Source organism: Lactuca virosa, chromosome 9 (genome assembly GCF_052849685.1).
Source record: "Lactuca virosa cultivar CGN04683 chromosome 9, Lactuca_virosa_CGN04683_v6, whole genome shotgun sequence".
NCBI lineage: Eukaryota > Viridiplantae > Streptophyta > Magnoliopsida > Asterales > Asteraceae > Lactuca > Lactuca virosa.
The window spans coordinates 44491261-44505263 of record NC_136434.1 but is presented as its reverse complement, the minus strand read 5'-3'; the positions used below and the strand labels follow the sequence as shown (position 1 = coordinate 44505263).

Sequence of the window (14003 nt, the reverse complement as noted above, 5' to 3'; positions counted from 1 at the left end):
TAATTAAACAATAAGCATATAAATTCACATAATTCACAAAATACTCAAATATTTCATCTTTATTACATCAAAAGAGTTACAATAGTTGACCTAGACTATTACATCGTCTAAAATGCTTAGCCCCGAAACCCAGGCGTTACAAAATCACAAGTGAATTACTTGTGAATTCATATGTAATTCATATGAATTACATATGTTAATATGAATATATTCACATTTAAATGAAAGACTGAAAAACTGAACAAAGATCCACTTAACAATATGAATAACCTAAAATTGTCCAGTTAAATTTAGTGTAACTCGCATATTAATCATTTTTTGAATCACGTGTTAATAACATATTAATCAGAATTAATTACATTTAGAGGAGAATCAAATTTGATTCACATATGAATGAGTTCCATTTTAATAACAAATAAATTACATATTAATCAATTTAGAAACACAAATGAGTTATATAAATCAAAATAATTTAGTATTTTATATGTGAATATGAATCAGAAATATGTTACGCTCATTCATGTTGGGATATATGTTCATTTAAATGTGAATCACAATTAATTCATAAAATTGTAGATAAATGAATAGGATGAATACAAATTGAAATCTAATAACTATTAATAAAAACCAATAATAATAAATTTCAAATGAATATAAAATTCAAAGTACATTAAAACTAACAAAAAAATTTCAATCTTTCAAAGAAAGTATCAAATCATTTTTTGAATACATATATTAATAAATATTTTTTAATCTTTCATTAAGATTTGAGACTGCATTCCTCATGTCTTCTTTTCTTTCAATATCGGATATTTTTTTGGTATTCATTTGCAAGATGAATAATTTTGTCACGGTGTATGTTCAAATCAGACAACAACATCTTTGCAGCATATTTATATCTAAGCTTGTTAAGTACAGTCTTTTGCTTAGGACCTTCTTCTAACAAACCAGTGTTCCACTTCCTTAATAATTTTCCTTTGTAAGTTTCCATATGACGCATTGCAAAAATTCCTTTATCATTAGTTTTTTTTACTGTCTTCCATGGCAAATCAGTTATATGTAGTTTCATAGATTCAGAACTACATTTTGTAGCAGATGAGCGTTGAATATCCTTCAAAAACATTGTAAACATTTTTTTCTGTAAGAAAAAAGTAATAAATATATAATATGACAAAACTTTTATTTAAATTACACTTACAAGATTTTCTGCAAGATCATCATAAACGACTTCATGTATAGTTCCAGAAACATTATCAATAATCTCGTAAACAGTTGAATTTAGATTGAATACAACTAGAAAAGTACTCTCCTTTCGTATAACATGGAAGAAAACCTGAAATTATATAAATTGGTTTTTATTTTTTATGTATAAGAAAATTTAAGAATTCATTAATTTAAATATCTTACATAATCAACTTTCTTCAACAGTCTTCTATCTTCATCCTCACCAAAGTGATGTTTGTTTTTTGTCTGCAGATCTGTGTGGCCTCTTCTGTCTGCGCCGCGCAGACCACGCGCAGACATTAGCCTTCGCAGACTGTTTGTTTTTTTGAAGACTGCAGACCTAAAAATGTATGTGCGTCCTCTTCTTGGCGCAGATGTGGACCAGAGTCTTCTAACATACTCAGACATCTTCTAGCTTAAAAAAACACATATAGCTTCATTTTTTTTAAGTTTTTTTTTATTTATATTTTTTCCAACTTTATTAATGATAAAAAATTTGAAAAAAAGTACAAAACTTAAAAAAAAATGTTCGTCGATACAAACATGATATTTTTGACAAATTTATAAATAAAGATTTATTACAATAATAGTCGTTGAAGTTGTTTATATAAATATGAAAAAAAAATCATAATATATTCTTATATTTTTTTGCCAATTTTTGTAAAACATTATTTAATACAGTATCGTCAATTTCTCGAGAAAATATTTATGGTACATTTTTAATGGATTTAATTGAAAATTTTGAAGTTTATTTTCATCCATTTATGTATCAAATTCTTTGATCCCTAATTATAATATTTAGTTATAACTTTACAACCAAAGTTGTTGGTTTTTATCAAATATATAAGTTAATTCATACCATTTTTATTTTTATTTTTTATACAATAATAGATAAAAGTTGATCTAGATTTGTTAATTATTTATAACAAAGTCCTAAAAATATTTAAAAAATCACTTTGAAGTTTAAAAAATTCAGTTCATTTAGATTTCAGTTTATTTTAGTAGCCCGCAGATGTTAAAAAAACAAACAGTCTTCTATTTTCAGACTGCAGACGTTTGGTCTACCTCTTCTACTGCAGAGGTCTACAGATGTGGTCCGCAGACTGCAGACATTTTGCATCAGAAAAAACAAACAGCACCCAAGACTATCAAGCATATTTGTTTTGAATAATGCGTATCTACTTTCATCAGTGTATGAATATAGCTCCAAGTATGAAGACTAAGAAAAAATGATTAGTTAATATTATATAATTAATATTTGACTGCAGTAATAATATTTATTTCAGAAATATTATTTTTAATATATCCACATGTTATTAAAAATACAAATTTTACAATCATATGTGAATATTTAAATAAACTTATTTAATTTTTATGATAAATTTTAAACCATAATTTTTTGTTAACTTACAGTAGTAGTCACTTTACAAAAAACTCTTGATGGTGAATTAGCATGCCGAGCATTATCATCATAATTAAGATGATCAGACCAACAATCAAGAACAGCTACAGTTATTTCAAATGATGGAAGTAAACTCTTCATTGCTACTCTAATTGTAGTATCACCTCTTTTTGTTTTTATAACTTCATCACTACAATAATAAATATATACAAAAAATAAAGAATATGTTAATATTTTATTTTTCTTCAAAAATAAAAAAGAACATCACTATTAAAAATTATCTAGAAATTAATAAATACAAATTTACTTACATTGGTTCTCCTTTGCAGCTAAACAACCAATCACACACAATATTTTCATCACAAGTAAGTTGTTTATGTGTTTCAACCTCTATCAACCTGTATGGTGATCTTAAAGAATGGTTGATGCGATTCTCCATTTCTTCTATCTTCAATTTTGCAACAACGGGAAGTTTGAAACTGATTGTTTCTTTTATTTCAGATTTAACATTCAATTGTTCATCAGATATATCTTCCTGACTAACAACTAGGCTAAAACTTGGCATTCTGCTAATTTCTTGTAGAACAATATGGTTTTTGCTCAAACTTTCTTCCATGAATCTATCTTTACTTTCAGTATTCTCAATATCAGAGTATAACACAGGACTATTCTGAAATTTCTTTTTAGATTTGAATGCTTCAATTGAATAATCAGCCATTTTGTAAAGTTCTGGATTGTTCCAAAAGTCTTCATCATTATCAAAATAATCACATTTTGTGTTGGACATATCTTTTTTAACATTCTCTGTTTGAATTTCAATATCTCTTTGAAGAGCTTGTTGAATTTCTTCATTGTCCCAAAATTGAGAATCTGATACATCTGTAAAAGAATATATTATTCCAAAATTAGTTATATAAAATTACATTGTTCATCATATTAAATTCATATTTTAATCACATGAATCACATTTGTTTCACATGTAAATCATATGTAATTCATATATGAATTACATGTGATTCACATGTAAATCACAAGTAATTCACATATGAATTACATTTGATTCACATGTAATTTACATACAAATTACATGTGAAACATGTAAATCAGATGCAATTTATATACGAATGACATGTGATTCACTAGTAATTTACATGTGATTCACTTGTAAATCACATATGAATTACATGCGATTCACATGTAAATCACATATGAATTAATTGTGATTCACATATAAATTACATGTGATTTACATGTAAATCATATATGAATTACATGTGATTGACATGTAATTTACATACAAATTACATGTGATTAACATGTAAATCACATGCAATTTATATACGAATGACATGTTACATGTGATTCACATGTAAATCACATATGAATTACATGTAATTCACATGTAATCTACATACAAATTATATGTGATTAACATGTGAATCAGATGCAATTTATATACGAATAACATGTGATTCCTGAGTATTTTACATGTGATTCACTTGTAAATCACATATGTGATTTACATGTAAATCACATATGAATTACATGTGATTCACATGTAATTTTTGTAGAAAAATTACATGTGATTCACATGTAATTTTTGTAGAAAAATTACATGTGATTCACGAGTAATTTACATTTAATTCACTTTGTAAATTCCACTTTAATTTCCATATCATTTATTCATATGTAAATCACAAGTAAACCACAGATTGTTGCTGACCTTCTCCAAAATTAATTTCAATATCTATTGTTGATGTTCCTTCTTCAACTTTTGATGACGATCCTTCTTCAAACATTGAAAATGATTTTTTGAAAATTATGTTTTTTTTCAGCATGGGTTGTTTCTTCTTTAACAACTTTATAATGAACATGGTCACCAACTTCTTTTTTAAACAAAGCATCATCAACTTTATATGTTTCTGAAATTTCATTCTTATTATTGACATTCAAAGTGGAAACACTCAGTCCCAAAAATTCTTCCACTCTACTTTTTAATTCTTGTATACTTTGTACGCCAGGAAACTTTGATATTGCTTGATCAACTAATAAAATCAACTTTCTTTTACAATAACTTCCACAATCTAGAAGCTTCAATATTTGTATTTCATAATCCTACAACAAAATGTAATTTATATTATAGTAACAAAAGTATTTTATCAGATGAGCATAAGTTAAATAAATATTTTTTTACCTTGAGATTACATTCAATTGATTCTTCATTACATTCAAAATCACTTCCAGAATCAACAAAAGATTGTTTACAATCTTATGTTACAAAAGGAGGATTTATATCTCCAAAACCAAATCTTCCAATAGTCATTTCCAGATTTTCACGATATTTTATCTTTTCTGAGCTCCAATAACAAATGACTGGTCTTGTCCGCTCAACCTTTAATTCATCAGAATCAATATTGTCAAGATACAACAACTGCATATATACAAATTAGTAAAATCAATAATTTATTAATAAATAAATAATAAAATATTGTATTTAAAGTATAATATAGAATTTTAATTTACCAAGAGATGTGCAGAAGGTCCGAAAAAGTATTTTTTATCATTGTAAGGTTCAAATGAACTACTCATGTTGATGAGGCAATCCAAAACATATGAGCACCAATCAATACTTTTGATATCAGTTCCACTTGATATGTGCTTTAATATGTTAATGTTGCATACACCGCTTGAACTTGATTCACAAAGAGTATTTACAAACAAAACTATGAAATTCATATCAGCTAATGATGTAGACACAATTGAATTTCGTAGTTGTGTCATTCTCAAATTTAAAACATCATCAAATTGTATAGCCCAATTATTATACCATGTATCTGAACGATCTCTATAACCAAGTTCTTCAATTCTTTTTCCATTCATTGGAATTCCCAGCATTTCATTAAGCGATTCTCTAGTTACCATAATATCTCCTTTCTCCACTTTTATAACCATTCGTGTTCTATCAAAGTTATTCACCATATAGAATGATATTCTTGATGGTACGTTTGTATTTTCATTTTAAGTAAACTGCCAAATCCCATAGACTTCACACAATCTTGTTGTTCTTTGCTTAAACCTTGAATAACTGAAAATAAAGATTCTGTTGAACATCTATTTTTCATTCCATAAAGATTTTTATCTAATGGAATTTTCTTCTTTTTCTGAAACAAGAATTTCAACTGATTTTTTTCTTTTTTTTGAACTTCCATCTATTTTGTTTACTTTTTTGTTCTTCTTTTCAATTTTTTTGCATTTTGAAGTAGCACATTTCTCTGGTTTGTTTTGTTTTTGTAAATTCGATCCTTCTGCAGATGTTCCACCAATTTTTATAACTTTCACTCTGTCTTGGTCTTTCTTTTTTGTTGAATCTTCAATAGTTTTCTTCTTTTTTCCTTTATCTATAAGATAAAATAATTAAAAGTTCAACAGTTGATTTATATTTAAACATACTTATGCACTTCATATCTGAATAACATATAATTCATTTTTAGTTTTACTTGTATCAAATTTGGAAAGGAATGGAATAAACGATTACATTCCATCATACCAAGAAAACTGAAAACATTTGTTTCTTACCTCTTGTCCGGGTTTTTTTTTTGTCAATATAAAACGTGCTCCATTTTATTACATCTTTTTGGGTGAGACTAAAATTTTATCAATTAGTCTCATTGACATGGTCAATACCTTGATATATTTTTTTTTTAATCTTTAAAACTTAAAATCATTACACGGAATTGATGAATATCATTTTGGAGAAAGGGCATAGCAGGATACTTGTCTACTATGAGCAACAAACAAATATAATCGGACTTATTCTGGTACTATTATTTATTTAAACTCTTCCATAATAACAAAATAATCAACCTTGTATAGTCAAATCATTACATTTAATCTGTTACCATGTTAACTTTAATTTTTGTATAGCCAATTCAAAAAAATGTCTCTTTAAATCATATGTGATTTACATGTGAATCACATGTAATTCATATGTGATTGACAAGTGAATCACATGTAAATTACTAGTGAATCACATGTCATTCGTATATAAATTGCATCTGATTTACATGTAATTCATATGTGAATTACCTGTAATTCATATGTGATTTACAAGTGAATCACATGTAAATTACTAGTGAATCACATGTCATTCGTATATAAATTGCATCTGATTTACATGTTAATCACATGTAATTTGTATGTGTTTTACATGTGAATCACATGTAACTCATATGTGTTTTACATGTGAATCACATGTAATTCATATATGTGTTTTACATGTGAATCACATGTAATTCATATGTGAATCACATGTAATTCATATGTGATTTACAAGTGAATCACATGTAAATTACTAGTGAATCACATGTCATTTGTATATAAATTGCATCTGATTTACATGTTAATCACATGTAATTTGTATGTAAACTACATGTAAATCAAATGTAACTCATATGTGATTTACATGTGAATCACATGTAATTCATATATGAATCACATGTAATTCATATGTGAATCACATGTAATTCATATGTGAATTACCTGTAATTCATACGTGATTTACATGTGAATCACATGTAATTCATATGTTCATATGTGATTTACAAGTGAATCACATGTAATTCATATGTGATTTACAAGTGAATCACATGTCATTTGTATATAAATTGCATCTGATTTACATGTTAATCACATGTAATTTTTATGTAAACTACATGTAAATCACATGTAACTCATATGTGATTTACATGTAATTCATATGTGAATTACCTGTAATTCATATGTAATTCATATGTGATTTACATGTGAATCATATGTAATTCATCTGTGATTATTTTGATTTATATAACTCATTTGAAACAAATGTAAATCAAATATGAAATAAAAGAAAAAATCATTTTCAAACTTCCCGTTGTTGCAAAATTGAAAATAGAAGAGATGGAGAATAATTTTCAAGGAATTTGAGAGACAATATGTGAAACATCGAGAAGCTTTAAAACATGTGAAAACAAAGATCAAGAAAACAAAGTAAAAAGTTGAAAATGTAAGATATATGTCTTATGCATATGTGCATTAAATGAATAAAACATAACATAAATACATAAACTCGCTTTTGTTCATTTGAATGACAACAATCCTCATTTGTATGAAGCTTTGCCATTAAAAGATGTAGATTGGTGTAGACATATAATTGATTGCTTAAAAGTTTGCAAGCTTCATTGGGATGAAAAAGATAGAACTGATAGCTTCTGCGGACCACTACTTGTATTAGGTAATAAAAATATATTATTAAGAAATTAATTTTTGTTTCTTACCTTATGTCAACACTTGACATGATTGTTAAGTAGAATAATATGTTATTCACATGTGATTTACATATTCAATTCAAATTTGTTTCACATTAGAATCAAATGTAATTAACGAAACTAGCTCATCTGTGATTTACACCTTAATAACATTTGATTCAGCTGTGAATAAAATATAATTAACAAAAAATGACTAACTTCTTATTGTAAATTATTTCACGTTAAATCACAAGTTATTATGATGTTCATCATATGCTAAAAAATTGTGACCGTTGCTATTGACTCTTGTCTCGTTACTTTTGCCATTAAGGCTTAAGGGAGTGGAACCGCACTCAATGCCACATAGACAGAAACACCGTCCCCCCTATCCGGTTTTGGGTGCGGTTTGGCCGCACCTCTCCCAAAAACTGTCGCACCCTTCTTCTTTTCTCTCTTTATTCATGTGTCTTTCTCTCTCCTCTCTCTTTCTCTACCATGGTTTCCACTCCCTGGGTGTAGGTAAGAACCACACTTTGTGTGGTAAAAATGATGTGGCTCCTACATGTTAAAGGAGGGAGTGCGTTTCTTGTGGCACCACTCCCTCCAGCCTAATCAATACATAGCAAGACAAAATAAAGAAAACATATATGAATAGTGTTGTTCCAAAAGGTATAGACATGATTAGATGAAGTATCAGTGGACCATGAAGTGAGAAACAAATTTTTTCAAGTACTACGTTTTCCCTAAAATATAATGTCAAATCTCCCAAATAAAATTCCCCTCGACCCCAAAAATAGTTGTCCAGTGTACACCATTCAATCTTTAAAGGTAAAATCACCCTCAGTTCCATTGAATTGAAAACAAAGCCTCCCCGTGTTCATCACACCATCAATAATTGGATGCCAAACATCAATTTGACGATCGTTCACAAGATCTTTAACAGCTTGCCTTATAACTGGCGGCCCATGGGCCCCATCAACACCTCTAATACCATCATCTCCTTTACCTGTGATTAATGTAAAATTGTGGATAGCTGCACATAAGATACCATTAGTGTATAAACTAGCATTATACTTTTGCATGTCATGTTAAGCCATCCTACTTTGATAATTTGACAGCTACTTTATAATTTAACTCAATTAGAAAAAAAAATCATTTGGTGTTTTGCATCTTTTTCAATTTGTAAATTCCCTTATTTTTTTATGTATCTGATTTTAAACAAGCTAATGTGCTGGAACACTTAACAGGTAGTATACTAAATTGCAAATATTTTTAAAAAACTGCCGATGTTTCACTTAATAGCAAGCATTTTGGACACTTGCTAGAACTTTCCTAGAACTGGTTTTTCATTAAATTGTAGTCCTTTGCTAAAACTTGCTAAAAGTATAATTTAATTTTTATATTTGTAAACGATTTACACAGAATTTCTGTCACATATCCTCCAAAGAAAACCTAAGCAACATCTCATTATTTTTTGTAATTTGTATGTTCAGCTGATGATTATAGCAACGTACTTTATATTATTAGCTACCTACATACAAAAATTGGAGTTAATAGAAGGTACGTTGTTATAATTCAGATTTTCAGATAATCCAAATATTTGAAATTTTTCAGAATTATATTTTTTGATAAACAAATTGAAGCTTACATTTAGTCATTGATGTGGCAAGCATCAAAAGCTTTACGATATGTTTAGCAGAAGCTTCACTTTGCCAATGCAGGTCAAATGTGTGAGAAGATATTGAGTTACGATTACTGCAATAAGCATTTTAGAAATTAGAGTTTTAATTGGGCAAAAGTTGTAAAAATAATTCAATAGTGTATTGAATTTGAAACAAACTGATGGAGAAAAAATGAAGTAGAATCTCTGATATCTTGAATCTCGGCCAATTCTCTTGATCTTTGTTCTGTTTTCCAATTCTTGTTACTCGAAGAATTATTTGCCTGCATATTTTTAAAATAAAATATGTTAACAAGTAATCTCAAAAAAAATTATAACAAAATCTACTTACAATTTGAAAATCCGATTCGTGCTTCGCCCAACGAAGACGGGATAATGCTTTATGGTGAATTATATTGGTTCCATAGTTGCAGCATTCTACTTGCCTCATGTGAACACTTTGTATAAAAAAAGATCTAAAATAACTGAAAAGGGCAAAAAAGTCTTTTTACATGGTCTAAGGACCAACAAAGCCAGATAAATTTGGTAAACAACAGGAAGTTAAACAAAGTAACAGGGATTTCATATTTAATTTTCTTAAAGTAGAATTTAAAATTTTGGAATTTTGGTTTTATAAAAAATACAGGCTTTCAGGAGCAAGCTTGATGATATCATTACACACCATCTTGGCTTCATGTTTGATTTTGCAGGTTTTTATTTAATCTATGAAACCAAAAATTATATTTTTTCACCTTTTAAAAAAATAAAAATTATATATGGAAAATTTTATGCAGCTTGGGTACTTGAGCATACGAATTACACCCAGGTAACATATACCTCTTGCAAAATTCCACTTTTTCAAGGCCATAGATTTAGTGTTGTTATGCTAAAATGAATTGTATTTCATGCACCAAAAGTTGTACCTTTTACTAGACTTAATGTAACCATACAATTATTGTCACTTGTAGGACTCATCAAGGGTGGTTCTTTAGATAATGTTGTTGTATTTAGGTGAGACAGATGATTTTCCCGATAGTTAAAGATTTTGAAGTATGTTTTGTGAATCTGAATGATGAATGATGTTCATAAAGTTTATTGGTCTTCTTCTTCTTCTTCTTCTTCTTCTAGTGATTGTGGGTGCATAAAGATACTAATTTTATGTTTAATAATCTTCAACATGGCATCCACCTGTAATTATTGCAAACACGTGAACATATAAGTACATACATACATATATACATAATTTAACACATACCTTTAAGGTGATATTTTGTTGAGAAACACTCAACCATGGAGAAAGCCCACGAAAAATATCAGCATGTAAGTCGTGCAATTTTTTCACTGGAAGATTGACAACTATGTTCTCTATGAACCATAAAACCTCCTGTGACCATATATATATATATATATATATATATATATATATATATATATATATATATATATATATATAACAAATTCATGAATAGTAGAAGATTCACATCTAAGATTTTTTTTTTAGAAAAAAAAAAAACACCTACTTTTACAGCTTGTATGTTGTCTTCCTTATCCAGCAATCCAAGGATTGATGGCACAACATCTGGCATCAGAAGGCAGATTTCTGGGTCATCAGATACAAGTAAAGATAACACAGAGACTGCACCAGCTTTTACATGAGAAGGAGCTTTTACGTGATAAGGACTCCAAAAGAGTAACAACATTATCTGGAAAGTTAAAAATATGAATAAAAGAATGTTTTCATTTCAGAAACTAATAAAGAAATAATTTATTTAATAGAATATATATATATATATATATATATATATAGAGAGAGAGAGAGAGAGAAGTAAAAATACCATGCTGATGAATACTTGATAATTTTGTGGTTTTGATGGAGATGATTCTTTTTTTAAAATGGTACTTGTCTCTACAAGGATCTCGCCTGCCACCTTTTTACTTTTTTTCTAGATCAAAAGTAGATTATACAAACAATACAACTATAAGAAAAAGAACTTAATGAAATGAAACAAGTAATTAAGTTGCTTATATTAAGATCTTACATCTTGTGGCCTCACTATGATTTCATACAGCATACGAATACCATAAATGTTCTGTCCATCATGAAATACCTACAGAAATTCATTATTAGCAAAGAGCGAATTTCACACGGTATAGAAACAAATAATACTAACTAGAACAGAATATAAACAACCTCCATTGAGCGAAATAACAAGATCTTGAAGCACAAAAACCGCCATCTAAGTGAAGTTATATCCTTAGGGGGTTTCAAATCAAGTAATAAATCCATAACTTGCTTAAACTTTGAAGATCTGAAGTCGGAAGATTCCTGAAAAACAAAAATGTTATGTGACAAATTTCATGGGGTGAGAGTAATTAAGTAGTATTGGTTCTTACCACCAAGATTTTGTAAAGCGCAGCATATGCATCCCCATCCTCTACCCCTTCCTACATAAAAACAAAAATAATTAGTATGATTTGATTCTACCCAAAATAAAAACATCAAAAAAACAAACAAACCTTTAAACACTCTTCGATGGAGTTGTATATAAAATCATCGGAATCAACTCCGGTTGCCCCAACAAACAATGATGCCAGTTCCAGTATCAAAGCATATTTATTTGAAGGTCTACCTTCATCTACAGAAACATTCTTAAGTGACGAACGGAAAATCACTTTTACTTTTGAAGATTCAATAGCAAGTGTCAAGCATCTAATCGTGTCCTGTAAATGCATAGTATAATTAATATCAGAAACCAAGTTATAAATAAAATTACTCTATATATCATGACCTTTACAAAAGCAGGAGGTTTCTCAGGGGAGAATTGAAAGAAAACTTGGATAAAAGCTTTCAAAAACTCCTCTAACCATGGTAACATGGCCTTCATGTTTCCCATTGCAACTTTTTCACTGTATTTAATCCCCCAATCTTTGAAAAGTTCCTCACCAGAGAGAAAAGGAATGCCTTTGTTTCCCTTGACAAGATACTGCAGACAGAACAGAAAAGGCAGGCAAAACTAGTAAAAAAACCATCTAATTAAAAAAAAGTAATTTTACATTAAAAACAATATATTAATACCTGCAAAGCAACACCAATATACTCGATCATAAAGTTAAACACATCCTTTTTTAGCCATTTAATCATGTGATCTGCTAAGGATCCAAAACTTTCACTCACGTCAGTTGGATAGCGACAAAAAGCAGGCAGTAATCCCAAACAACCTCGTGCATGAGACTCAAATTGTTTTCTGATTTCTGAGTTTTCTTCAACTTGCAAGAAAGAAAAACAAAATTTTATTATGTCATGATGATGATAATTAAAATGTTAAGAATTTGTATGTTAATTTTGAGGCTACCTTTTTTGCATGCTTCCATGAAAGATTCGGAGAGAGGGACTATTGTTTTAATAAAGAACCCCAAGGATGACAGAACAACATGATCCCTAAAAATAGGTATCAACCATGTGTTTGAGTAAGTAAGTTCATCGGGATCAACGGAAATAGGTATGAATTCATGTACTTTTTCCGGCTTCATAACAATTACCGCACACCCGATACAGTGTTGAACCTGTAATATCAAATATATCAAAAGTCATTATATATGTTTAAAAAAAAGAAACAAGACATAATTAAATGTACTTGAAAGAAAAACTTACATGTTTTTTACATCACCAGATGCTTTTGTCATAAATTCAGCAAGCTTTACAAGTATCTTGTGCATGTAGACAATGGACTTGTTCCCGATATTTTGAAATAAACCAGCGATGACAGGTAAAGAATGCTCGTTTGCATGGGTACTGAGAACTTCTAAAAGTGCATTGCATAAGTTTACCACCGCTTTTGTTTCCTTCAGTGAAACAATGTTTTCATCTTCAAAGAAATATACACCTGTCAACTTTTCTTTTAGAATACTTGAAGCCCTTGTAGCAGTAGCATTATCAGATGTCAGAAGACCTAAAATTAAGCACATGCAAAATAATATAGTCATATATATAACTAATCATATCAAGAAAATATATTATATCATATATGTCTACCTGCTATATGACAAATGATAAAAGAATACTCGCTAATCCACTTTTTTGTTATTATTACAGTATCTATCGGTGTAAGCTCTGATTCATTTTCAAAGTATTCAAGTAGAATCTCCATGAGATCTAAAATACGCCTCATCACCATTGAGGACTTGGCTCCTATAGGTAATGCTCGAATTGCTTTTGATATGAAACTTGGTGGTAAATCAGGTATTAAGAATCTCATCACATCCATCATGTGAAGAATAAATGGATCTGTTGTATCCGCTGAACTTGATTCGTCTATGGGTAAAGACACATGGGAAGTGAACATTTGTAGTACCAATTCACTTGCACATTCTTTCACCTTTTCGGATTCAAAAGAACTGAAGACCTTCACAGCACAAATCTGAGCAGATTTTCTAA

At 29.0% G+C, this 14003-nt stretch overlaps 1 protein-coding gene across 5 annotated transcripts; it reads right to left on the bottom strand.

Annotated features, from left to right (window-relative positions):
- Positions 1-8541: 8541 nt before the first annotated feature.
- LOC145135652 (uncharacterized) lies at positions 8542-13358 on the bottom strand. Of its 5 annotated transcripts, XM_079069902.1 has the most exons (16): positions 13221-13358; positions 12922-13132; positions 12645-12835; positions 12358-12552; positions 12086-12289; positions 11963-12013; positions 11760-11894; positions 11608-11676; positions 11404-11511; positions 11089-11271; positions 10824-10952; positions 10492-10756; positions 9921-10053; positions 9749-9852; positions 9557-9663; positions 8542-8941 (listed from the first exon to the last, which is right to left on the bottom strand). In XM_079069902.1, exons 2-12 carry the CDS (start codon positions 13097-13099, stop codon positions 10661-10663), a joined length of 1539 nt encoding a protein of 512 aa, XP_078926028.1. In that variant the 5' UTR covers positions 13100-13132; positions 13221-13358; the 3' UTR covers positions 8542-8941; positions 9557-9663; positions 9749-9852; positions 9921-10053; positions 10492-10660. The 5 variants fall into 5 exon arrangements, with proteins under 5 accessions (XP_078926028.1, XP_078926027.1, XP_078926029.1 ...); XM_079069901.1 differs by having other exon boundaries at positions 9921-10756; XM_079069903.1 differs by having other exon boundaries at positions 8542-8914; positions 9921-10756.
- Positions 13359-14003: the final 645 nt, after the last annotated feature.